The following is a 20,691-nucleotide window of genomic DNA, read 5'->3' on the forward strand; positions in this document are numbered from 1 at the left end:
TTGAAACTATGTAAAACTTCCACCCTATCAATCCTCCATAGAGTAAATATCCCTCCCGACATCCCAACCGAATTAGAAAATGAAAAACCAATATTTGTGTTACTCCACATACTATTAGCTACAAAATCCTCCATATTTGTCAATTTAGTTTCTTGAATTAAAATAATGTCCGTGTCTCCCTTCTTAACAATAGAACTAATTCTTCTTCTTTTGAGAGTGTTACCCCCCTCTAATGTTGAATGAAACAATTATCATTTCAAAGTAGATATAGTCTCCTTCCTTGACAATTTTCTTTATAACTCCACTTTTTCCAATTCACGCATTTTATTAATGAAAATACTCCTATCCTTCAAATTTCCCATTCCCATTGCTTCAAAAGTCATCCACATCCTACCCTCCATATCTTTGTTAACGTTATCCCACTGTTTACTGTTGTTCGGCCCAATTAGATTATTTCTGAAAAAGTTTCATAAAAACATCCTCCACACTTCCCTTTATTAGACCTGAAACCGAATATGAAACCTCGACCGTTTCTGAAATAATACTACCCCTCGCCTTCGTAATAACATCACCTTTTCCCTTCCTCTTACTCCTCTTCCTCTTCACAAACTTCGATTTATGTTTCAAAAATCTCCCACCACCTAGATCCATCAAGTTTTTAAACTTGACAGTTTTAGAAGAATATTTTTTCCTGGAGGCCAACGTACACACCACAACTGAGTTATTCCTCCCTATCAAAGACGAAGCAGTAGATCCTGGGTTGACATTAACATCATGTCCAGAAAAATCAACTACAGATCGAATAGCTCTGTCAAAATAACCTGTTGCATTTTCACTCACAGAAACAGTATTTTCCTAAACTGAATTGCCCTCAGCTTCATCACTCAAAACTCTGTTAACCTTCACTACTGAATGACCTTTATCACTGCCCATTGTCCCTAATGAAAGACCAATAGCGCTGCCAGATTTCCCTACTGACTGTCCAGAAACAGAAAAACTAGATTTTCCAACATCCACCTTTGGTTCAGCCCCATCCTCCTTCACCAAAAAGCCCCCTGATGCCGTGAAGTTTATTGACTGCACATAACACTTCTTCATCATGATTTGAAAAATCTTCGATGCTGTCCCCCGATGATCTCCTCTTCTTCCCCGATAATATCCGAAAGCTATTATCATCAGACCAATATTCACCTGAATCTACAGCATCTGAAGATTCCGACACAGTAATTTGAGATCGAGCCATATCTAATAAATGCCTACATTTTACTAGCGAATCTTCTCAATCACCAACATAAAAGGCTTTCCATCGATAATAACAACAAACAGTTCTTGCACACTACTAAAAAGATCCAATTTAACTTGAATTCTGGCCACCTCCATAGAACGCCCATTTGCAGTATCAGAATCAATGCTAATAAACAAACCCATAGTATTGGCTAACAACTTAAAAAAATTAGAGTTCCACACCAAAATTGGAATTCCAAATAAATTAAACCACACCGCTCTTCTCGAATCAACATCTTCATCTTTCCATTTAGCAATCTCTACGAACGAGTCTTTCCACCACGAATCATATTCTTTCAAGAACTCAGCCATTACACCATCTTCGATTTCCTCCAACAGACATTTGTTTGCCCCCATAGGAGTCACCTTAATCACAAAAAATCCCGCTATCTCGATGCTCTCTTGAATCCCACAAGCCGAACCAGGACACCGCAATACACTGACATAAGCTTTTGAATACCTAGTTCTATCTTCCTCCTTAGAGTTGTAAGCAAACGATTTAAACTTCATAGGTTGATTACCCGAAGGAATTTTATCCGCAACGACATCTGCAAACGATCTTGAATCCTTCCTCCCACCTACATCACCCTTATACGTTTTCGACTTCATAAATCTTGGCTTACTGTTCTGACCAAACGATTTATTCGCACCCAAAGACCTCCCAATCGCAGCTTCATTGCATTTGCTATTGAAACGTGGAACATTGGCGTGAATGTTCTTCCCATTGAACAAAATGTTATCCAATTTCACCGCAAGCAATCGCGAATCTTCAACTTCAGTGAACTTTGCGAAGCCGAAACGAGTCCCTAAGTTATCCCTCCTTGGAGTAATCGACACCTCTGATATCTCCCTGATACAATCGAGAATCTCAAACAGATCCTTGGATTTGCATTTGTATATCCTAATTGATTCACACAAAAGTATATGCAAGTTTACTTAGTGAAAATATTAAAAAAAGGTTGATTTTAAAATCCTTTTAAAAGAAATAAACACTTGTTTATTTAATTTAATTTTTAAAATGATTAAATAATAAATATTTTGAATTTCTAAATTATATTCTCAGAATAGATAAGATAGATAAAGAGTGTATAAAATTTCAAGCCAAAATGATTAGATTTGTTATTTTAAAACAAATATTAAAGTTATTAAAAAGGGTAAAGAAAAAAGTGGCAAAAAAATAACTTTGGCCTTGGTGAGTGTTAAGCCCACGCCCTTATGGTTACCAGCTCAAAACTTAACCACTGAACTAACGCGCTATGACTGTTAACCAAACGCGTGCATAAAAATATAATATAAAACATTGTTCTAAGTTCAAAGTAAACTTCATCTTAAACCTTGGTCCAACTGATTTTCAAAAAATCGTGTTTATGATTTAGGCAACCATTCTCAATGAAGTAAAGACCAAAGATGTTCAGAATTTCAAAACGAACTCAAACATGTATTATTCATAAATTTATTTAAACTGTAGCTCATGAGAATATCTTAGAAAACCTTAAGAACCCTAATTTAAAACTAAATTAAATGATATATATGATGTATAAATGACAATGGTTTGAGGGCTTTTGATCCTCACACCATTCTAAACAAGATAGAATCAAGCTTTATTAAAAGGGATGCAGAAATAAGAGGGTTCAAGTTTGAATGGCTTACCTCTGAAATTGGAAATCGAAATCTGGATTAATGGATTGCTGGAGGTATTGTGATGATCTGGATAGCTCTACTGAACTCCCAGGAAGCTTTTACAATGCCTAACTTGGATGGAGAGTGCCCCAATCTATCTGAAGACCTCGATTTGCAGAGATGAGCAAGTGAGATTATGAGGTTTTGATTTAGGTGTTACAGATGATTTCTAATGCACACAATAGGCTCTATATGATGTTTGGAAGGTTTTTAGATGGTTAGCTTACAAATAATTTGCAAGTGTGAAGAGTTTCGATGATAAGGCTTTCAAAGCTTAAAAATGGAGTTTTTGACCAATTCTGAATTTGAGAGAGTTTGAAGATGTTTTTGTGTTGTGAATTGGTGTGTTTGAAGTGCAGATGGACTATCTATTTATAGGCAAAAGGTTTGAGAACTTGAAGTAACCAGAATTTTGAATTTCAAGTTTGTGGTTTAGTTTGGAGCCAAAAACTAAGTTATGTGAAAATGGTGGTTTCAATGTGCAAGTACAAGCATGCTTCTGAACTTGTTGGATGCAGAGAGGTTGCTTGATACCTTTAGATTTGATTGTACTCAGATGAAAGCAAGTTGGGAGCTCAATGCATTGACAAAGTGCAAAAACAATGATTTATCAAAATGGAAGTTATGACTTTTGCACACAAATGGTATGAATCTTGAACAAAGGCTCTAACACTTGTGTAATGCATATTAGACTTGTGTAACTCTGATTAAGGTGATATTTGGAAGAAATGTAGGTTTGCAGCCAGGGATCTTGAGGATTGGCATAGCTTGGACATGATTTTTGAACATGGGAATGACCTTGAAACATCTTCCATGGTGCCTTCTTCTTTAATTCGAAACTCTCAACTCACATATGCTATGGAGGTGTTCTAATACTTTTTGGGAAGCCGTGAAGGTCCTATACAACTTCCATGTTTTGTGTTTCCACAAATTCTTCTCGCATCTTGGTGTAAAATACCCATAAAGTTGGAACAAAACTAGGTTAAAAACACTTTGAAAATTTTCCTAAGTGTTGAAAGAAACTTCATGAACCCATATCTCCCAAATGAGTCATTTTTAGGGAAAGAGTTGTCATTAGCAAATTTGTAGTTTGGATCAAGATCTACAACTTTCATGCTAGAAGTTTTTTCTAATTCAGCTTGGATCTTAATGTAACTTGTGCATGAAGTTTGAAGCTTTTTAAGCATAAAACACTTGAAATTTTCTAAGTGTTTTGAAATTCTTCAACTTTGACTTTTGTTGACTTTCTTGATTTATTTGATTTTATTGATTTTTCTTGATCAAATGACTTCAATAAACATATATTCATGATTTTGATCTTTAAAAGTCGATGGTTGACCAAATTCCTCAAAAGTCAAAGGTGATCTTGAACAGTTGACTTTTTTTCAAATGAATTGCATTCTTCTAAGTATAAATTGAATCAGGATCTCCCAACCAAATGAATGATGTGAGTGGATTATAATGAGACATTAGAGATCCTTGAATCATTATTTGAGCCATGGAACCATGCTTTGATCAAAAGTCAACTTCCCAGATGAATTAGGTCAAAACCCTAATTATGGACCAAATGAAGTTAAAAGTTGTTGATTTTGAATTGAGCCACACTTGGACTTGGATATTGATTAGGGGAATCACTTGAGAATATGAGAATACTTGATCTCCTTGGAGAGCCTCAAAACTCCAATTGCTTGAGCTTCTTGATCTGTCACCTATCTTATGAAACAAGCAATAAGCAAACCATAGTATTTGTTGTATATTTTTTGGTTAGCAAATGATGCATGCATGATTATGATAATGATAATGATGATGATGATGATGATCACACTATTTTCAAAATGAGGTGGGATCTCAGGGTCAAAAATTGGGGTACAACAATATACACAATAGGAAATTGCTCATGTTGACTTGGAAGAAAACCAATCAATATTTTGAATCAGGTGGCTATGGATTGAGGTCTTTAATCCATCTAAATGAAGCTTATAACCTCAAAATTGGTTGGTATTTATTGAAGAGCAATGAATCTTGGGCAATTCTTCTCAAGAACAGGCATGAAGACTGAAATCCCTATAATAAATTCAAACATGAATTGGTCTATGGGATCAGGTAGGTTAATAAAATTTTGGAGAGACTATTGGTATGGTCAACCTCTTTTAATGGAAACATCTCTCGATTTTCTCCATTAAAAAGGTGTTAATGAAAATACTATAGTCGTTGATGTCATCCATAAAAGCCAATGGTCCTTCCCTCAATGTTGGTACGATTGGTCCCCCTTCTTAGCTCAAAAGTTGTCTCATCCTCCTGACTACAATGTCAATCTCAATGACATTAGGATTTGGAATAACACAGTTACAGGTTTACTCACCCTCAAGGATGCATATTCTTTCAAGTTTAAGAACTATCCTCAAGCTGACTGGGATAAAATCATATGGCAAGTTGACATCCCTCCCTCAAAATTTATATTGGTTTGGAGGCTCCAACATGATAAAATTCCTATTGATTCGCTGTTAACGCATAAAAGCATCCAGTTGGCTTTGCAATGTTGTTTATGTAACTATGTTGTCGAAAGCACGAATTATCTTTTTTTCAGTGCAGTTTTCCGAAAGCTCTTTGACTCTGGCTTAGAAAGATAACAAACAGTAATATTATTTACGGTTTTGTTGATCAATGGCTTTCTTTCGGCACCCGTGGTAAATCAAAGCAGTGTGTCGTGGTTCTCACAGCAGCACTGGTGTTCCCCTTTAACCAAATCTTGAAATCCAAAAATTATTTTAAGCATAACAATCTGAAACAATGTATTACTTCTGCTACCAACAACATATGGCTCAAACAAAGATGGTAGGAAAGATCACACACATTTGACTGCCTCTTCTTCCATGTATGACTTCATTCTTATTAAAGCTTTTGATGTCACCATCTGGCCTCATAGAGCCCCCAACATTAAAAAGGTTTTGTGGAATCCGCGAAATTATGGTTGGATAAAATGTAACTATGATGGAGACTACAACCTTTCCACTAATGCTTCAAGTTTATTCTGATTCAAGTTTTTTCAAGTATAATTCTGTTGTGATTCAAGTTCTATATAACACATTCATTCATGTATAATAATTGAATTGGTACAACTAATTAATGCAAAAATCAACTTCTACATAACACATTCATTCATGGAAAATAACTGAACTGGTACAACAAACTCGTGCCAAAATTTATACTGCATAACTAACATGATAAATTATTTATGAGACACAATTTAGTCTAATCACATCAATTTTATAAATTGAACTGAATTTACAAATTTAAAAATCAATAGTTCAGAGAGCTATAAAAAAACTATGTTACCAAAGGCAGTAAAAAATATCATCTTTAAAATAAATACATTTTACAAGTAACATACCTAATTTTTTTAAGGAGAAATGTATATGCACTCATTCAAGATAAAAAAAATATCAAAACTTAGTTTTCGCAACACAAGTATACACCTATCATTATCACTATATACTTTAATTTTTAAAACTTAAATCTATAAATTATGAGAAACTTAAATTTTAATTTAATTTTTAAAATTTAATTAAGTTTCAAAATATATTTCTTTTAATTAAAAAAACTACCATAAAAAATAATGGAGATAGGGGTGTATTTTAAGGAAAAAGAAGGAAAATTTATGAGTAAAATCAGGAGGTGTTAAAAGCAAATCCTATGTTTTGATGTACTAGGAAAAATGTTTCAGCCCAAACGTATGTTTTTGTCGGAAAAAAATCAACATCAAGCTTTGCCGTCAAGGGTGGCGATGGGTGTGATGATTCCCTGAGCTCTTGGCTTTCAAAGGTTCTCTCTTTTACCCTTTTCACAACTGAATAATTAACACCCACCTTCTATTTTGTTCAGTTTTACTTGTTAAATTGGTTGTAGTGTTCTTATTATTCTTGCTGTTGTTTTGAGCTATTTTGTTGTATATATGAAAAAATTGGGGTTGGGTTTTCATTTAGGGTTTTGTATTGTGTGATTTGTAACTCATGTAGCTACTTTATAACTGATTTGGAGCTTCTCTTTGATCTGGCAGAACATTTCCAGCATTTAAAGTTATTGTTATGCTGAAATTATGTGTGGTTGTTGATAAGGATTTCCTATTCCACAAATCAGATGGCTTTTTTGTTTCAGAAATTTCAAGAGGTATCTTGTTATCTTATGCTTTACTTGAAAAGTAGTTACTTATTTGCTGTGACTATAGCAAGACATGTTTGAGCTATCATTGTTCATTGTATTCGAAGAAAATAATGTTTTACTCTTACCGATTCTCTGTGGTTTTATGCTAATCTAAAGTTTAATTTTTATCTGTTGTGCATTCTGTGAAGTTTATTACGAAAGTCTTGGTTTAAATTTTGTTTTCAGGGTGTGAAAACCCTTGCAAAAAGTCCCACTTTTGCTTTTGCTAGGGATCCAAGACAACTACAGTTTGAAGTCGATCTTAATCGTTTGTTCCTCTATACAAGGTAAGTGTTTTTTTTGTTGTCTGCGTTTGAAATTCAAGGGTGCGTTAAACTTGCTTCTCTTTTTGTTTTTTCTGCTATCCTCTTCCTTATTTATTTCAAACTCATAAATTTCTTCTCTCTTAATCACCCCATTGTTACTTTTGTTAATATTTTAGTGGGTAGATGGAAAAGGGTTAAGAATTAAGTGAGATAGAAACGGCACGATACAACAACAAACAAGCCTTATCCCACTAAGCGGGATCAGCTACATGGATCAACTTTCGCCTTAATCTTTTATCCAGGACCATTCTTCTATCCGAATCGCTAACCTCGAGATATTTATAGGTTTTTGTGAAGCATCCAACTAGTATGATAGGGATATTTTCGCCTTCATAGCGATTTGCCGCTAACTGCCTAATTGCAATATCTGAATTGCCTTCATTGCAATCTCCAACACCTTCATTGTGTTGAATGTGAAGGGGTGGATTTAGTCTCTCATTGCCTATGGCATATGTAGTGTTTATAAAGTTTGGTGGCCCCTCACTTTATATGCTGGTTTTGTAAGGTTAAATCAGGCACAAATCAAATTCTAAGACGGACCATAGTGGAAAGGCAAAAATCTGTTGTTTTCAGTGTTGTCAATGGCGGATGGCGGTCCATGGCGGAGAGCCAAAATCCCGCCATACCAGCCGCTTTGCAGCGCCATTATTGCGGATTGGCGGAAAAATGCACAATAGCTGCAGTTATTTACCATTGCGGCAAGTCCAAAAAACGCCATGTATATCCGCCATAGCGGTCATGACAGGGCAATTTGATAACACTGGTCGTTTTAAACTGTCATATCTTCCATTAAATGCCATGGTGCTGCCATCCTTCACAAATTGACCAATATTTGACAGCTGCGATAACTAGCATCTCTAAACTGAGCTGCTAAATCAAGTTATGCTGCCTTTCGTTGAGTTAGCTGTTTGTCAATTACTTATAGCTTAAATGGCCTTCTTTCAAATACCAAAACTGCAACCTATTGTCGTATATTGAAAGAATTACAATTGACAATGAATCTTACTATTGAGTTTGGCACTGAACACCAATGGGTCATATAAATTCTGGTCAGCTCTTCTTGTTAAGATTTCACACACGAATCGTTATCTATTTGATGATGTTGTAGGGTTATATAAATTTAATGCCGTTTTTTATTCAATGTTGTTGATTTTATGATTCTTTTCTATTCAACATCTTAACATGTTTTGCTCATGTAAAGACTTGAATCTCCAGCTACAATCGATTGGGGAAGAATGCTAGCGAAACAGATGCAGAAGAGATTATTGAAATGGCTAGTAAAGCCTCTGTTGCCGATCAACATATGCTAGTACAAGAAAATGTTCATTCTCAAATTAAAACATTTTGCACGTTAATGGATGAAGTTCTTCTTACAAATGAAAAGACAGGGAATGATGACTCCTTCGAGTTACTATCTCAACAAACAAATGTTTTACCTCGAAATAGTGAGCTTAGTTCTGCCAATGGTAAGTGTGTGATCCACCAACTAACAATGTTGGTGAATTTTTTTGTTTTAATTATTCCTTTGTTTACTAATGAGGTGTTGCACAGGTTTCCCAAAACAAAGACTGATAAGTCAAGCTGAGCTTTCGCAGAAATTAAAAGACGAACTTGGCTACACGCTAAATGTTAAACCTTCTCAAATATCTCACAAGGACGCTGGCAAAGGTCTATTTTTAGATGGTGTAGTAGATGTTGGTGCTGTGATAGCTTTTTATCCCGGGGTAGTATACTCTCCGGCTTATTATCATCATATTCCTGGATATCTCGATGAGCAGAACCCCTATTTGATTACAAGACATGATGGGACTGTCATCGACGCCCAACCTTGGGGCCATGGAGGTGACGGAAAAGAACAGTGGAATGCTAGGAAAATGGTAGACGAGAAAGGGTCTCAAGTAGATAATAGCGAGGATGTACTCGAGCGTAGGAATCCACTAGCCTTGGCACATTTTGCCAATCACCCTTCAAAAGGAATGCTTCCAAATGTTACAATTTGCCCTTATGACTTTCCATTGATTGAAAATGACATGAGAGCTTACATTCCTAATATATCATTTGGAAATGCAACAGAAGTAAATGATGTGAAGAGATTTGGAAGTTCTTGGTTCAAATCTAGAGTTTCAAAAAATACTGAATCATGTGTTCCTACTACTCTGAAAACTGTTGTTTTGGTAGCAACTAGGGCTCTTCAAGATGAAGAACTTCTCCTGAACTACAGGCTGAGCAACAAGAAGCGGTTGCCTGAATGGTATGCTCCGGTGGATGAAGAGGAGATCATTGAAAGATAAAATTGGCTAATGACACGATGAAGTTGCGGTGGCTTAATGAAGTAATTTTTTTGTTTTCCATTATTTGTACATTATCTTAAAGTTGTAAGAATGAGGTCATGTCTTTTTTCTTATGGATGAGCATGATATGACCAAAATTTTAAGGCTTGATTTTGGCTCTTTTTCAGTAGTCAAAATCCACTTCAAGGCTACAAGGTGTGGCTATAATTAAACTAAATAAATCAAGGTGATTTGGTAGATGTGTGGAGAATAAATTGGTTTGCATATGTTAAAAGTTAAAAGTCATTATTTATTTTAGATATATATGTTTAGGCAGATTTTCAATACACCTTGTGAATTTTATTCCAAATTCTATGAAACTCCAAAATGCCTTCTTGCAAGTTTTAGGCAGATATATCTTTCGAACGAACTTATTATTTTGTATTGTTCATTTGGTCTCATTTAGCAAATGTTAAAGAAGTGGGTCCAGAAGTTATATTCAGATGCACCCATTGTTCTCTCTTATTCATTTGGCCTCATTTAGCAAAAAATTAAAGGAGTGGAAGATAACTTTTGGATGCAGGCATTACCCTTCAGACAACAACTTCCGATCGCACCTGTTATGACTGATAATTGATGGCTGATAGTTTATGGTTTGTGACTAAGAATTTATATTTGAAAATTAGTGGTTTAATTCATTGATAAATTAAAATGACATAAAAAAATTTAATATATAATTGTTTAAATTTAAATTAAATTATAAAGGTGGTAATGGATTAAAGGTAAAATAATAACAAAAATGGAAGAAAAATGATAGGCTATAAATAATAAGTTGAAACGCTATTACTATCTGAAAAATAAATTATAAACTAATAAAATAAATTATAATTTTGTGATAAAAAAATTGTTATCAAACAGGTCTTTTATCATCACATAAATTTGTAAACTATAAATAAACTACAAGTTCAAAATATATCATGTAGATATTTTGTTTTCTAGTATTTCTAGCATTCATAATTTGCCAACAAACAACTTCAGTTGTGTGTGTTGAATTTTCAGAAAGAAAAATAAAATACTACTTTCATTTATAAGAAAAGATTTATTTTTTAATACATAAAATAAATAATGTATTTGGACAATATATTATTCAAATATATTATTTATTCAATATATCTAAAAAAAGAATATTTTCTTATAAATAGGACCGGAGATAATAATATTTATTTATCAACCGGTGAATGAATAACAATATATTACATGTCAACTTTTGAATTTTGTTTACCAAATTCAATTTATATTTATAGTTTTTTTTATCAGCGAAGTGAGAATTTAAAAGGTTTTCACTCCCCGTAATTAATTGAATTTGACATGAATGAGAAGTTAAATTATTAAATGTTTAATAGCCCAAACTATTAGTAAAAAAAGCTTATATATATTCAATACTTTCTTTGAACAATGGAAAAAGATTGTCTGCTTTAATTATTAACAATATAGGATTGTTACACAACCTCTCGGATTGTGTAGTTAAGTATGGACTTGTAGGTTGCCTCAGTTTTCATTCAATTTCAACTGGTTGACACTTAAAGTATCATGCCAAGTGCTCAAACAAGTGACGGAATAAGTAATCTTTAAACTGAAAAAATGAAACCAATCGACTAACACCAACCGCTTACTTTTGTAACATAGTAATCTTCAGGATGCAATGCATCATATAAAACACTCGTATCTGCCAGACCATCAGAAGTCAACTATCCAATCACAGGATTCAATGTAAACTAAATCAGTAGTGAGGGAATTATAAGATGGTATTTTCATTTACAATGAACATCATAGCTAGGAAGCCTGTGATAGGTTGGCTCTAGCCGCGCGCCTTTCTAGTGCCTTCAACCTATTTGCTTCCATTCGGGCTCTCTGCTCTTCTGTTATCTCGGCATTGCTGGACAGACTGGCTCCATTATTTGGGACTTCTTTTGATTTCTTTTCAATTGCCTTCAACCTATTTGCTTCCATACGGGCTCGCTGCTCTGCTGTTATCTCAGCATTGCTGGACTGACTGGCTCCATTACTTGGGGCCTCATTTGTTGTCCTTTCAATTGCGCTGCTTTTGGGATCTGTAGTCACACCGATCACATTTTGTATGGGCTGAGAAGGTTCCTGCAGTAAAAGAGAAGATACCTCTGTTACAAATTTAGGCCAGCTCTTTGTTTCAGAGTTGGTTTAATTGAAAAGTCATGTATACTTAGCTATCTATTGATTCAGACTTCATAAGAAAGGAATAATTACAACAAAACAACTAGACTTCAAGGTACGGAAAAATAAATGAATGTAACTAGATGTTCGAGTAATCTCCAATGAAAGAATACAACAGTCTGAAGAGGGTAATGTTACCCTTGCATTATTTATTAATACCACACTTTTGGATAAGGATAAACAAAATCTTATTTAAACAGTTCCAAACAATTCAGATTAGTCACAAATTTGTGAGAATGGTATCCTAGAAGACAATTTACATATTTTCTATCTAACTGATGTGCATAATTATTAAAAGAGTTCCTTTCACTAAGGGAAACATCCAGATGTGTTTTAGCAAACAAATAGATATTCTTACGTGATAACAGAAGAAGTGAAGAACTAAACATGTTTATTATGAAAATAAACTTACTTCAGTAGCTTTGTCATATATATCATTGAGCATGTCTTCTTGAATGTCAATAACATTGTCAGGTTCATCAAACATCTCATTATCTTGATGAGTTACTTCCCCATTTTCTGCAGATACAGCAAAGCCCAATATACAGATTTAACAAAGATACTTAAAGACGTCAATAAAATAAATAAAACCTAATTATTTCTTCTGATCGGTCTGCATATCAATGTTCAAGTAGACTTTATTGAAACCACCGGCCACCCTGTTTGAAATATGAATCATGTGGAAGTTTGCCAAAATCTATGTCTGTTTCATTATAACTAACTACCGATAATTGGAAAGTGAGCTTCAATGATTAAATTGTCAATTGTTGGATCCTACACTTGAAAAGGGAAAATTAAGAGGAAAGTGTTCTTAATCTTAGTAAGTATGTTTTTGAACAACTTGATAACAAGTCGTTAATTCAATGAATGGTACTCGTTAATGTTAACTTGTTTAGATGAAAAATATTTCTAACAGATGTGAAAATAATATACAACATTTGAACTTCGCAATTGTTCTATAAGATTATCACCACAGATCTAAGAAACCAACTATGAATTCGAATGCAACTAGTGCATATTGAGTTTGAGACCTAGATAGCAAAGTGTAAATACATATATAGTAAGTACCTTGCTGAGCATCTGGGGCTGGGGTGTTCTGCACACCTGGTGGTTCATGCAATTTTGATGGATCCCCACCATTTGCAACTCTTTCTCTCAATTCTCTAAGGCTCATCTGGTAAGAGGACATAAAATAAATGTCAAATCCAGGGTTTGAACAAGGACATGCAACAAACACACCCTCTCAACAAATATAAAACCATAGGGTGAGATACAGAGAAGTGAATGCCCAGAGAGATAGAGATACAGAAATATGTGTGTATAAATGCATACAAAAATAGCAAAGGAAATGGATCGTTTATATACTTGTATCATATATGTACCAATTGAATGAAAAACAAGCATTAGCTAAAAATGTTATGGAAAATAGTTCTCGAAAGTGGATACAGTCAGGGTTTTAAATTGCATTCTGTAACTGCAATTGTGGCTGCAATATTGCTGATGTGGTAGCCTCTGAAATCGCATTGGACCGCATTTCCGGTGTCATTTGAGATTGCGCGTCCAAACACATTAGGAACCACATCAGACAATTTTGTACATGTTTTTTCAAGTATTCTTTTTATCAAGTCTCAAAATTTCAGATCCAAAATTCAATTTACTTATGATGTACTGAAAAATCTAAATATTAAGTGTTTTTCAACATTGCATTTCAAACACCATTCTATCTAAATTCACGCTGCAACGGATGCAATGCGCATCGTAGTAACCACAATGACCGCAATCACAACAGCCACAACCGTAACTGAAAGATATTATTTCAATTCTATAAAAAATACCTTCAAAAGTGACATAAAGGAGGTAACCTTGCCAACATGAATAGAGTTGTGTTGAACAGAAACAGTACCTTAACATGCCTTGTAGCAGCAACTTGCTCAACTTTGTGAACAAATTGATTGAAGGGGTAATAAGGGAGCAAACGAGAGTGCCATTCAGAGTACAATTCAATCAGGTTACCCAAATCACGAACCTAACAACAAAAACATTAAAACAAAGCTTAATAGAGAAATCGGTGATAAAAACTAAGTGATTATGATTATGATTAAGATTAAGCTTAATGACCTCGTGGCCACGACCGTGGTATTTGAAGGAGCGAGGGAAATAGCGAAGGACGTAACCGAGGCCGTCGTCGGAGAGAAGAAGTTCAGGAGTGAGTTTGGGGCGGGTGCGGGGGATTTTTTTGGGCTTCTCGATGGCGGATCTAGGGCCGGAAGGTTTGTATGAAGAGGAAGGAGGGAGATCGGCGGTGTTGGAGTTAGGATTAGGACTAGGGTTAGGGTTTGGATTTGAATCGGGAGCGGAGAAAGGGCAGTCACGTGACCAGTGACCTGGTCTTCCGCACTTGTAACACCCTGTTGCTGTTCCTGCCATTTCTCTCTGGTGTCGTCTTGATCTGTGAGTTAAAATTGGGATTTTTTAAAGATTGAGGTTTTGCTCCTTTTACTTGGGCGGGAAATGGCGGGAAACGGATCAGGTTTATATAGAGGGGAAAAAAACTTAAATAGTGTAATTTGTAAGTATTTTGGATTCTGGTTTTTCATTCTAAAATTTTTCAATATACAACTTTGGTTTAGGTATTTCAAAAAAAAAAATTATTTTACATAAATTATTCGAGGTTGAACTTGTTTTGATTTTTTTAAAAAAATAAGTAAGATTTTTATTTGAAAATTAATGCACAAATGATTTTCATGTAAAAATTCTCTGGTATCAGAATTCGGTTGGTGGTGAGATTAGTTACTTGCATTATATTTATTTAAAAGAGTTTTTAAAAAAAAATAGTTATTTTGAAGTTTTTCTAATTTTACTGTTTATTTTCAACCATAACTTTGAACTTTGATTTTTTAGGTGTACCTGCTGGTAGTGTGTGGTCCAGGTCGTAAGTCCCAAGAGGTGAGGCAGTAAAACTAAAATCGTTGGTTTAGCACACTGTAGTTATCATTAAGAAAACAAACAATAAGGGGAAGGTTAGAGATAAAGAGTAAGAGAGAAAACTAAAAGATAGCCGATTTGTGAAAAAGTTAGTAATTATGTCTCAAATCATCAAGGCTTTTAGTGAATTAGGGTGTTATTCTCGTGGGAATATTCGTAACTGAAGCTTAGTTTCAACTATCTTAAATAATGATAAAATTGAACTAGATCAAGATACTTTCCAAAATTAAGAATTATAAATTCAGGAGATGGAAAATATATTAGTAAACTGGTCTATCCCAGAAATTAAATTAAAAGAAATATATAAGATTTGTACGTTTGATTTTAAAAGTTAAAAGATTACTCATACTATTGAATCTGCTACTTCGGTTAGTTGTAGCTATCTGAATTAATCCTAGAAGAATATAACAATGACCCTTATATTGCTAGTTTTACGTGACAATATAATTAAAGACTTTCATAACTCAACTATTGCTATAGTTGAATAAAATCTTAATGATGGTTCAGTCTATTTTAACTGTCATCTCAATTACTCTGTGAGCTTAGCTGATGAATTCACTAAGAACTCGTTGGTTATATATATTTTAGGTCTAAGTGATAATTTTAATCCTGGAGTTACTAACATAGATGTTATTACGATTTTAATTCGCTTAAAACTACTCCAAAGAAAGAAACTCGTGTTATTGAAGCAAATCTTAGTAGGACTAATATTATGACCCCAAAGATACTAACTGCTTCGGAAATTATAGAAAAATTTCCTCAAGAATGGATATTACAAGATGTGGTTAAATTTGAAAATATTGAGACCAAAACTATTAGAGATGTTATTTAAGATATTGATGGATCATACAAAATTAGGATGAATAGAATCCAATCATGTCGCTATCATCACTTTAGAAGCATTGGGTCGACATTTAGTGCTAGACATTCAGTTGATTCAACAATTAGGGTAAATCTTGCGGGAATAAACTTTTCTCCTACAATTCCTCAACCAATATACTTGAGGAGAACTTCTAGGTCACCTTCTCCAACCAAATCACAAATACTAAGTGTAATTCCAAATGATGAACCCTTTGTCATAGACAAAGCTTGGATTAAAGCTGATTTCGAGGCAGTCTACAATTTAGAGGAGATAAATTTGTATTTCTCAACTTTCTCTAAAGATCAGACTCAAATATATTTGCAAAACTTCTATAGGTTTTTAAAAACACATGAAATTAATATTTATTTCTTCAGATGGGTTGAATTACTAAGTTTAGAAGAAGAGATAGAAAACTCTTTTGTTGTTAAGATGTACTTAGATGCTAATGTTAAAATAAGTACCAAATGGAAAACTTCTAGGAAAGAAATTATAGATTTAGTTCATCCACCTTTGGAAGCTATCAAAATTACTACTTCTAAGGAAAACATAGAAATAGAGGCTTCGCCATTTAAATCTATAGCTAATCTCGTAGATCAGAGAAAAGAAATTAATAATCTTCATAGTCAGATAAATTACTCAAACCAAATACTTCACACTATGTCACAACAATTAGATATAATAGAAAACTCTATCCCTCAACCTATGGATGTTAAAGACTATAAATTAGATCCTACCAGACCTATTTATCAATACCATACTCCTTTTAACCAAGAGTTTAAAGGAATAAGTTTAGGCCGTGATACTAGTCATAAAATAGAAGAATTAGTTACTAAGTTAACGACTTTAAACATAGGAACTCCTTCAGGAGAGATAAATACTTTATCTCGAGATGAAGAATATGACAATACGGTAAGAAAATTAGGTGGTAGAGCCCCAAGACCTAAAACGCGAAACTATTATCATAAGCCTTCATTTGCGGATGTGCAATTTGAAGAGAGAAGTAGTTTTATAGAGAATAATTATTCATGAAAATCCATTGTTGAGTGGAACATCGATGGTACTTCTGAACAACAAGTCTTAGATACAATACAAAACATGACTATGGCTTCTACTGCCTTTAAACTCAAAGGAAATTCAGACAAACATACTAAAGAGATATTAGTTATGGACTTTACATGACAATTAAAAGGATGGTGGAATAATCTCCTGAGTCTAGAAGATAAATACCAAATAGATTCAGCTATAAAAACAGAATCCAACAAACAGATTTGTGTTACAACTCTCTTATATGCTATTACTAAGTTCTTTGTAGGGGAGCCTTTAAAGCTCCAACAAATAGCAGCAAAACAATTACTAAACTTTTATTGTCCAACCATAATTGATTATAGGTGGTATAGAGATATGTTCTTATCCAAATTATGCCCTAGGTCGGATGGTGCGGCAGATTACTGGAAAGAAAGATTTATTAGTGGTTTACCTAGGTTATTTGCAAAAAAGGTAAAAATCAATATTGAACAAAATTTTAATGGAACAATCCCATATCAGTCATTAGTCATAGAAGAATTACAAAATAAGATTAAAAATGAAAAGGTTGGTAATAGGCGTGAAATGGGATTATTTTGCGAACAATATGAAGCTACTCCTTTAAGAGCTCCTAGTAACCCAAAATGTAAAAAATAAGTTAGTAAAGGAATAAAAAACTTCCATCATCGTAAGAAGCAATCTTACAAAGACAATTCAAAATTTTATAAAAAACATTACCAAAAAAATTATGGTAAGAAACATTATAAAAAAAACACAATAGTAAACCTAAACCTAAAGACAAATATGTTAAAATGCTACAAGTGTGGTCGTTTTTAATCATTATGCTAATAAATGCAAAGTTCAAGAAAAAACTAATCAACGGAATACTTAGACATTTCCGAAAAATTAAAAGAAAGTTTAATAACTACTTTAAATAACATATTATTAAACTCGGAGGAAGGAAGCTCTTTATCCTCTAAACAATCTTCTTACGAGGAAATACATCAAATTAATAAGTCAAAAAATTCTAATTCTGATGAATGTTTGGGTCTAGATTTCTACAATTGTGATAATTATAACATAAAAAATAATGTTTTAACAAATAATCAAGCTAATACCTTAATATGAATATTAGACAAAATGGAAGACTCAGAAAGTAATGTCGAGAATCAATCTTATATCCATGGAGCCAAGACATTTATCCTGAAAAGTTAGACAACGGTGATAGGTACCCAATTCTCATTGGGTCCTTGGGAGTGAGTGAAAATGTAGTTGCCTTTAAGTAACCATTGAGATGCTCATTTGGTAACTAACATGCTCCTAAATTTACATTACTCAATAGTGTGGTCCTTCTTGCAACAACAGTGACAGGATAATTTGTGATGAGATTTGTTTTCGTAGTTTGAATCCTTCTTAACAAAATTATGCTTTTTACAACATTTATTCAAAGGTTTTTCACTTTTTGAAGGATCAATTTCAAAAGCAATCCTTGGTTGTAATGCCTTGTCTAATTTGACTTTAATAGCTTTATACTCCTTTTGCCTATTTTGACAAGTTTCACAACCAAATCAGATAGGTTCATCATCCTTTTTTTCAATGTTTTGACTATCTATAATGGATAGCTTTAAAACTTCCATTCTCTTTTTTGTCTCTAGAACATTGGCTTTTAATTTTTCAAAAACCTTTTCATTTGAAGCTAGTTTCTTGAAAGCCTTTAGAGCTTCTTTTTGTAGATTTTCAAAAGCATTTTCTAATTTATGGTAAGATGATTTATCAATGTTTTTAAGTTTAGAATGACTTGCATAATTTTCCTTTTTGTGACGTTGATGGGTCGAGAGGAAAACATTTGCTTCCACTTCACTATCACTATAACGTTTGTTACTTGAGGAATCACCATTGCTCTCCTAAGCAACATATTCTCTTTTTGGCTTTATTATCTTTTTGTGTTGACCCTTTTCTTTTTCTTTATCAAAGTATGGGTACTTTGGCCTATAATGACATGATTTTCCACAATTGTAGCATTTCCCTCTTGACTTCCCTTTCTTGTTGTCTTCTTCCTTCGAGGATGCATATTGTTTTCTAAAATAAATCTCATGAGGTTTTTTCCGAAGTGTTTTACTCCATTCTTTCTAACATAGCTAATGTACCTTCTTATGAATAACCCCATTTCTTCATCATTCGAATATTCTTCGTCACTAGTATCACTATTCATTTGCTCATCTGTTAAGGACCTCAGACTAGAAGCCTTTAGAGCAATAGACTTCTTTTCCACCTCTTTATCTTTACTTTTCTTATTATTTAGCTTCATCTCAAGATTTTTCTCATGTTTTTCTTACCAAGTGAGTTCTTTCTCATGTTCTTCAAGATTGTCAAGTAATGTAGTGAGATCAAGTATATTAAGATTGTTAGCTTCCTTAATCATCGTGACCTTTGGTTGCCAATCCCTAGTAAGACATCTCAAAACTTTGTTAGTAGAATTTGCATTGGAAATTGGATTCCCAAGTGCATTTAAACAATTAATGAGATGAGTGAACCTTTTTTGCATTTCGGCAATGGTTTCACCATGCTTCATGCGAAATAGTTCAAAATCTTGATTCAATGTGTTAATTCTAGCTTGTTTGACTTAATTAGTTCCCTCATGGACAACTTGTAATGCCTCCAGCATAGCTTTAGCGATTTCACAATGGGAAACATGATAAAATTCATCAACGCCGAAAGCGGATATGAGAATATTTTGTGCTTTCCAATCGTGACCCCACTTCTTGTGATCTTTGTTATCCCATTATGCTTCCGGTTTAGGTATGATAGCGCCATTATCACCTGTCATAGTAATTTGAGTTAGACCATTCATAATGGCGTCCCACACACCCTTATCATACAAATTTATACGAATGCACATACCAAATTTCCAATAATCATAATTCTCACCGGTGAAAATAGGGGCTATATTATACGCCCCTTTAAGTTTGGTTGCCATTATCTAATAAGTGTTTGAAGCACAAATGAACCACAACTCTTGATGCCACTTGTTAGACGATGAGACCTTATCTAGAAGGGGTGAATAGATTTCCTAATTCAAAATTTATGTTTTAAGGTTTTTGAAAAGATTTTAAACTTTGTCTAGTGGAAGTTTCGCATTTAGTCAAAAGTCGTCAAAATCAAACAAGTTATTGGAACTCGAATACGCGCAATCGTGTATGGCATGACAATGGAAAAATCAATGTTAACAATTGAATTCTCAAATTAACTGTTCAAGTAGGCACGAGCCAATCAATTTCCAACCAATTAAAACACAAAATGATAAAGTGTCAAATTATCGAACACTTGGTGTGCGGTTGATTTTTCAGAAATTTCTTTCAAGTTTGTTGATATTCAAATCTTGTTAAAATCAAAATGATTGAAAGACTATTAACAACTCGATAATGATCAAAACAATTTACATAAATTTATTACTAATCAATCGCTCAATCAATGTGCTTAATAATTTGATAATGGAAATTTAAATGCAAGAGATAAAGATAGATAGATAGAGAGGACACGAGAAGTTGTTTAGTCATTTTACTAATCGTCTTGAGCTACTCCTTTGCAAAACACCATTGTTCTTCAAAGCTTTTCACTTGGTGGAATCCCAGTTGCGTGTTGTTGTCACCCAAGATTACCAATTGATTTGCCGTCTCACACTACTCCTTTGCAAGAACCACCTGTTCTTCAAAGCTCCTCACTCGATCGAATCCAATTGCATAAATCTTGTCAAAAACATCCAAATCGAAACTTTAATCTTGGAGTAAAAACCCTCACAATTTTTCCAATG

The 20,691-nt window shown here is 33.8% G+C and overlaps 3 protein-coding genes across 4 annotated transcripts; 1 reads left to right on the top strand and 2 right to left on the bottom strand.

Annotated features, from left to right (window-relative positions):
• Positions 1-1,266: 1,266 nt before the first annotated feature.
• LOC131605259 (uncharacterized) lies at positions 1,267-3,779 on the bottom strand. The gene is made up of 2 exons (XM_058877637.1): positions 3,763-3,779; positions 1,267-2,185 (listed from the first exon to the last, which is right to left on the bottom strand). The coding sequence occupies exons 1-2, from the start codon at positions 3,777-3,779 to the stop codon at positions 1,267-1,269; spliced, it is 936 nt and encodes a 311-aa protein (XP_058733620.1).
• Positions 3,780-6,647: 2,868 nt separating this feature from the next.
• Positions 6,648-10,510, top strand: LOC131602215 (uncharacterized). 2 transcript variants are annotated; one of them, XM_058874262.1, is made up of 5 exons: positions 6,648-6,786; positions 7,022-7,131; positions 7,351-7,451; positions 8,706-8,956; positions 9,042-10,506. In XM_058874262.1, exons 2-5 carry the CDS (start codon positions 7,102-7,104, stop codon positions 9,779-9,781), a joined length of 1,122 nt encoding a protein of 373 aa, XP_058730245.1. In that variant the 5' UTR covers positions 6,648-6,786; positions 7,022-7,101; the 3' UTR covers positions 9,782-10,506. The 2 variants fall into 2 exon arrangements, with proteins under 2 accessions (XP_058730245.1, XP_058730246.1); XM_058874263.1 differs by lacking the exon at positions 6,648-6,786 and having other exon boundaries at positions 7,095-7,131; positions 8,692-8,956; positions 9,042-10,510.
• A 906-nt stretch (positions 10,511-11,416) lies between these two features.
• Positions 11,417-14,543, bottom strand: LOC131607131 (uncharacterized). Its single transcript, XM_058879164.1, has 5 exons — positions 14,129-14,543; positions 13,914-14,036; positions 13,079-13,184; positions 12,423-12,529; positions 11,417-11,914 (listed from the first exon to the last, which is right to left on the bottom strand). The coding sequence occupies exons 1-5, from the start codon at positions 14,435-14,437 to the stop codon at positions 11,594-11,596; spliced, it is 966 nt and encodes a 321-aa protein (XP_058735147.1). The 5' UTR covers positions 14,438-14,543; the 3' UTR covers positions 11,417-11,593.
• Between the last annotated feature and the right edge of the window lie 6,148 nt (positions 14,544-20,691).

The sequence above is a fragment of the Vicia villosa genome, linkage group LG5 (assembly GCF_029867415.1).
Source record: "Vicia villosa cultivar HV-30 ecotype Madison, WI linkage group LG5, Vvil1.0, whole genome shotgun sequence".
NCBI lineage: Eukaryota > Viridiplantae > Streptophyta > Magnoliopsida > Fabales > Fabaceae > Vicia > Vicia villosa.

Excerpts from the sequence above, each read along its gene's own strand:
- LOC131602215 (XM_058874262.1), top strand. The coding sequence starts at position 7,102 with ATGGCTTTTTTGTTTCAGAAATTTCAAGAG. Across the intron at positions 7,132-7,350 it reads TGTTTCAGAAATTTCAAGAG|GGTGTGAAAACCCTTGCAAA; the intron begins GTATCTTGTTAT and ends TTTTGTTTTCAG. Across the intron at positions 8,957-9,041 it reads TGAGCTTAGTTCTGCCAATG|GTTTCCCAAAACAAAGACTG; the intron begins GTAAGTGTGTGA and ends GGTGTTGCACAG.
- LOC131607131 (XM_058879164.1), bottom strand. The coding sequence starts at position 14,437 with ATGGCAGGAACAGCAACAGGGTGTTACAAGTGCGGAAGACCAGGTCAC. Across the intron at positions 14,037-14,128 it reads ACCACGGTCGTGGCCACGAG|GTTCGTGATTTGGGTAACCT; the intron begins GTCATTAAGCTT and ends TTTTGTTGTTAG. Across the intron at positions 13,185-13,913 it reads CTGCTACAAGGCATGTTAAG|ATGAGCCTTAGAGAATTGAG; the intron begins GTACTGTTTCTG and ends TCCTCTTACCAG.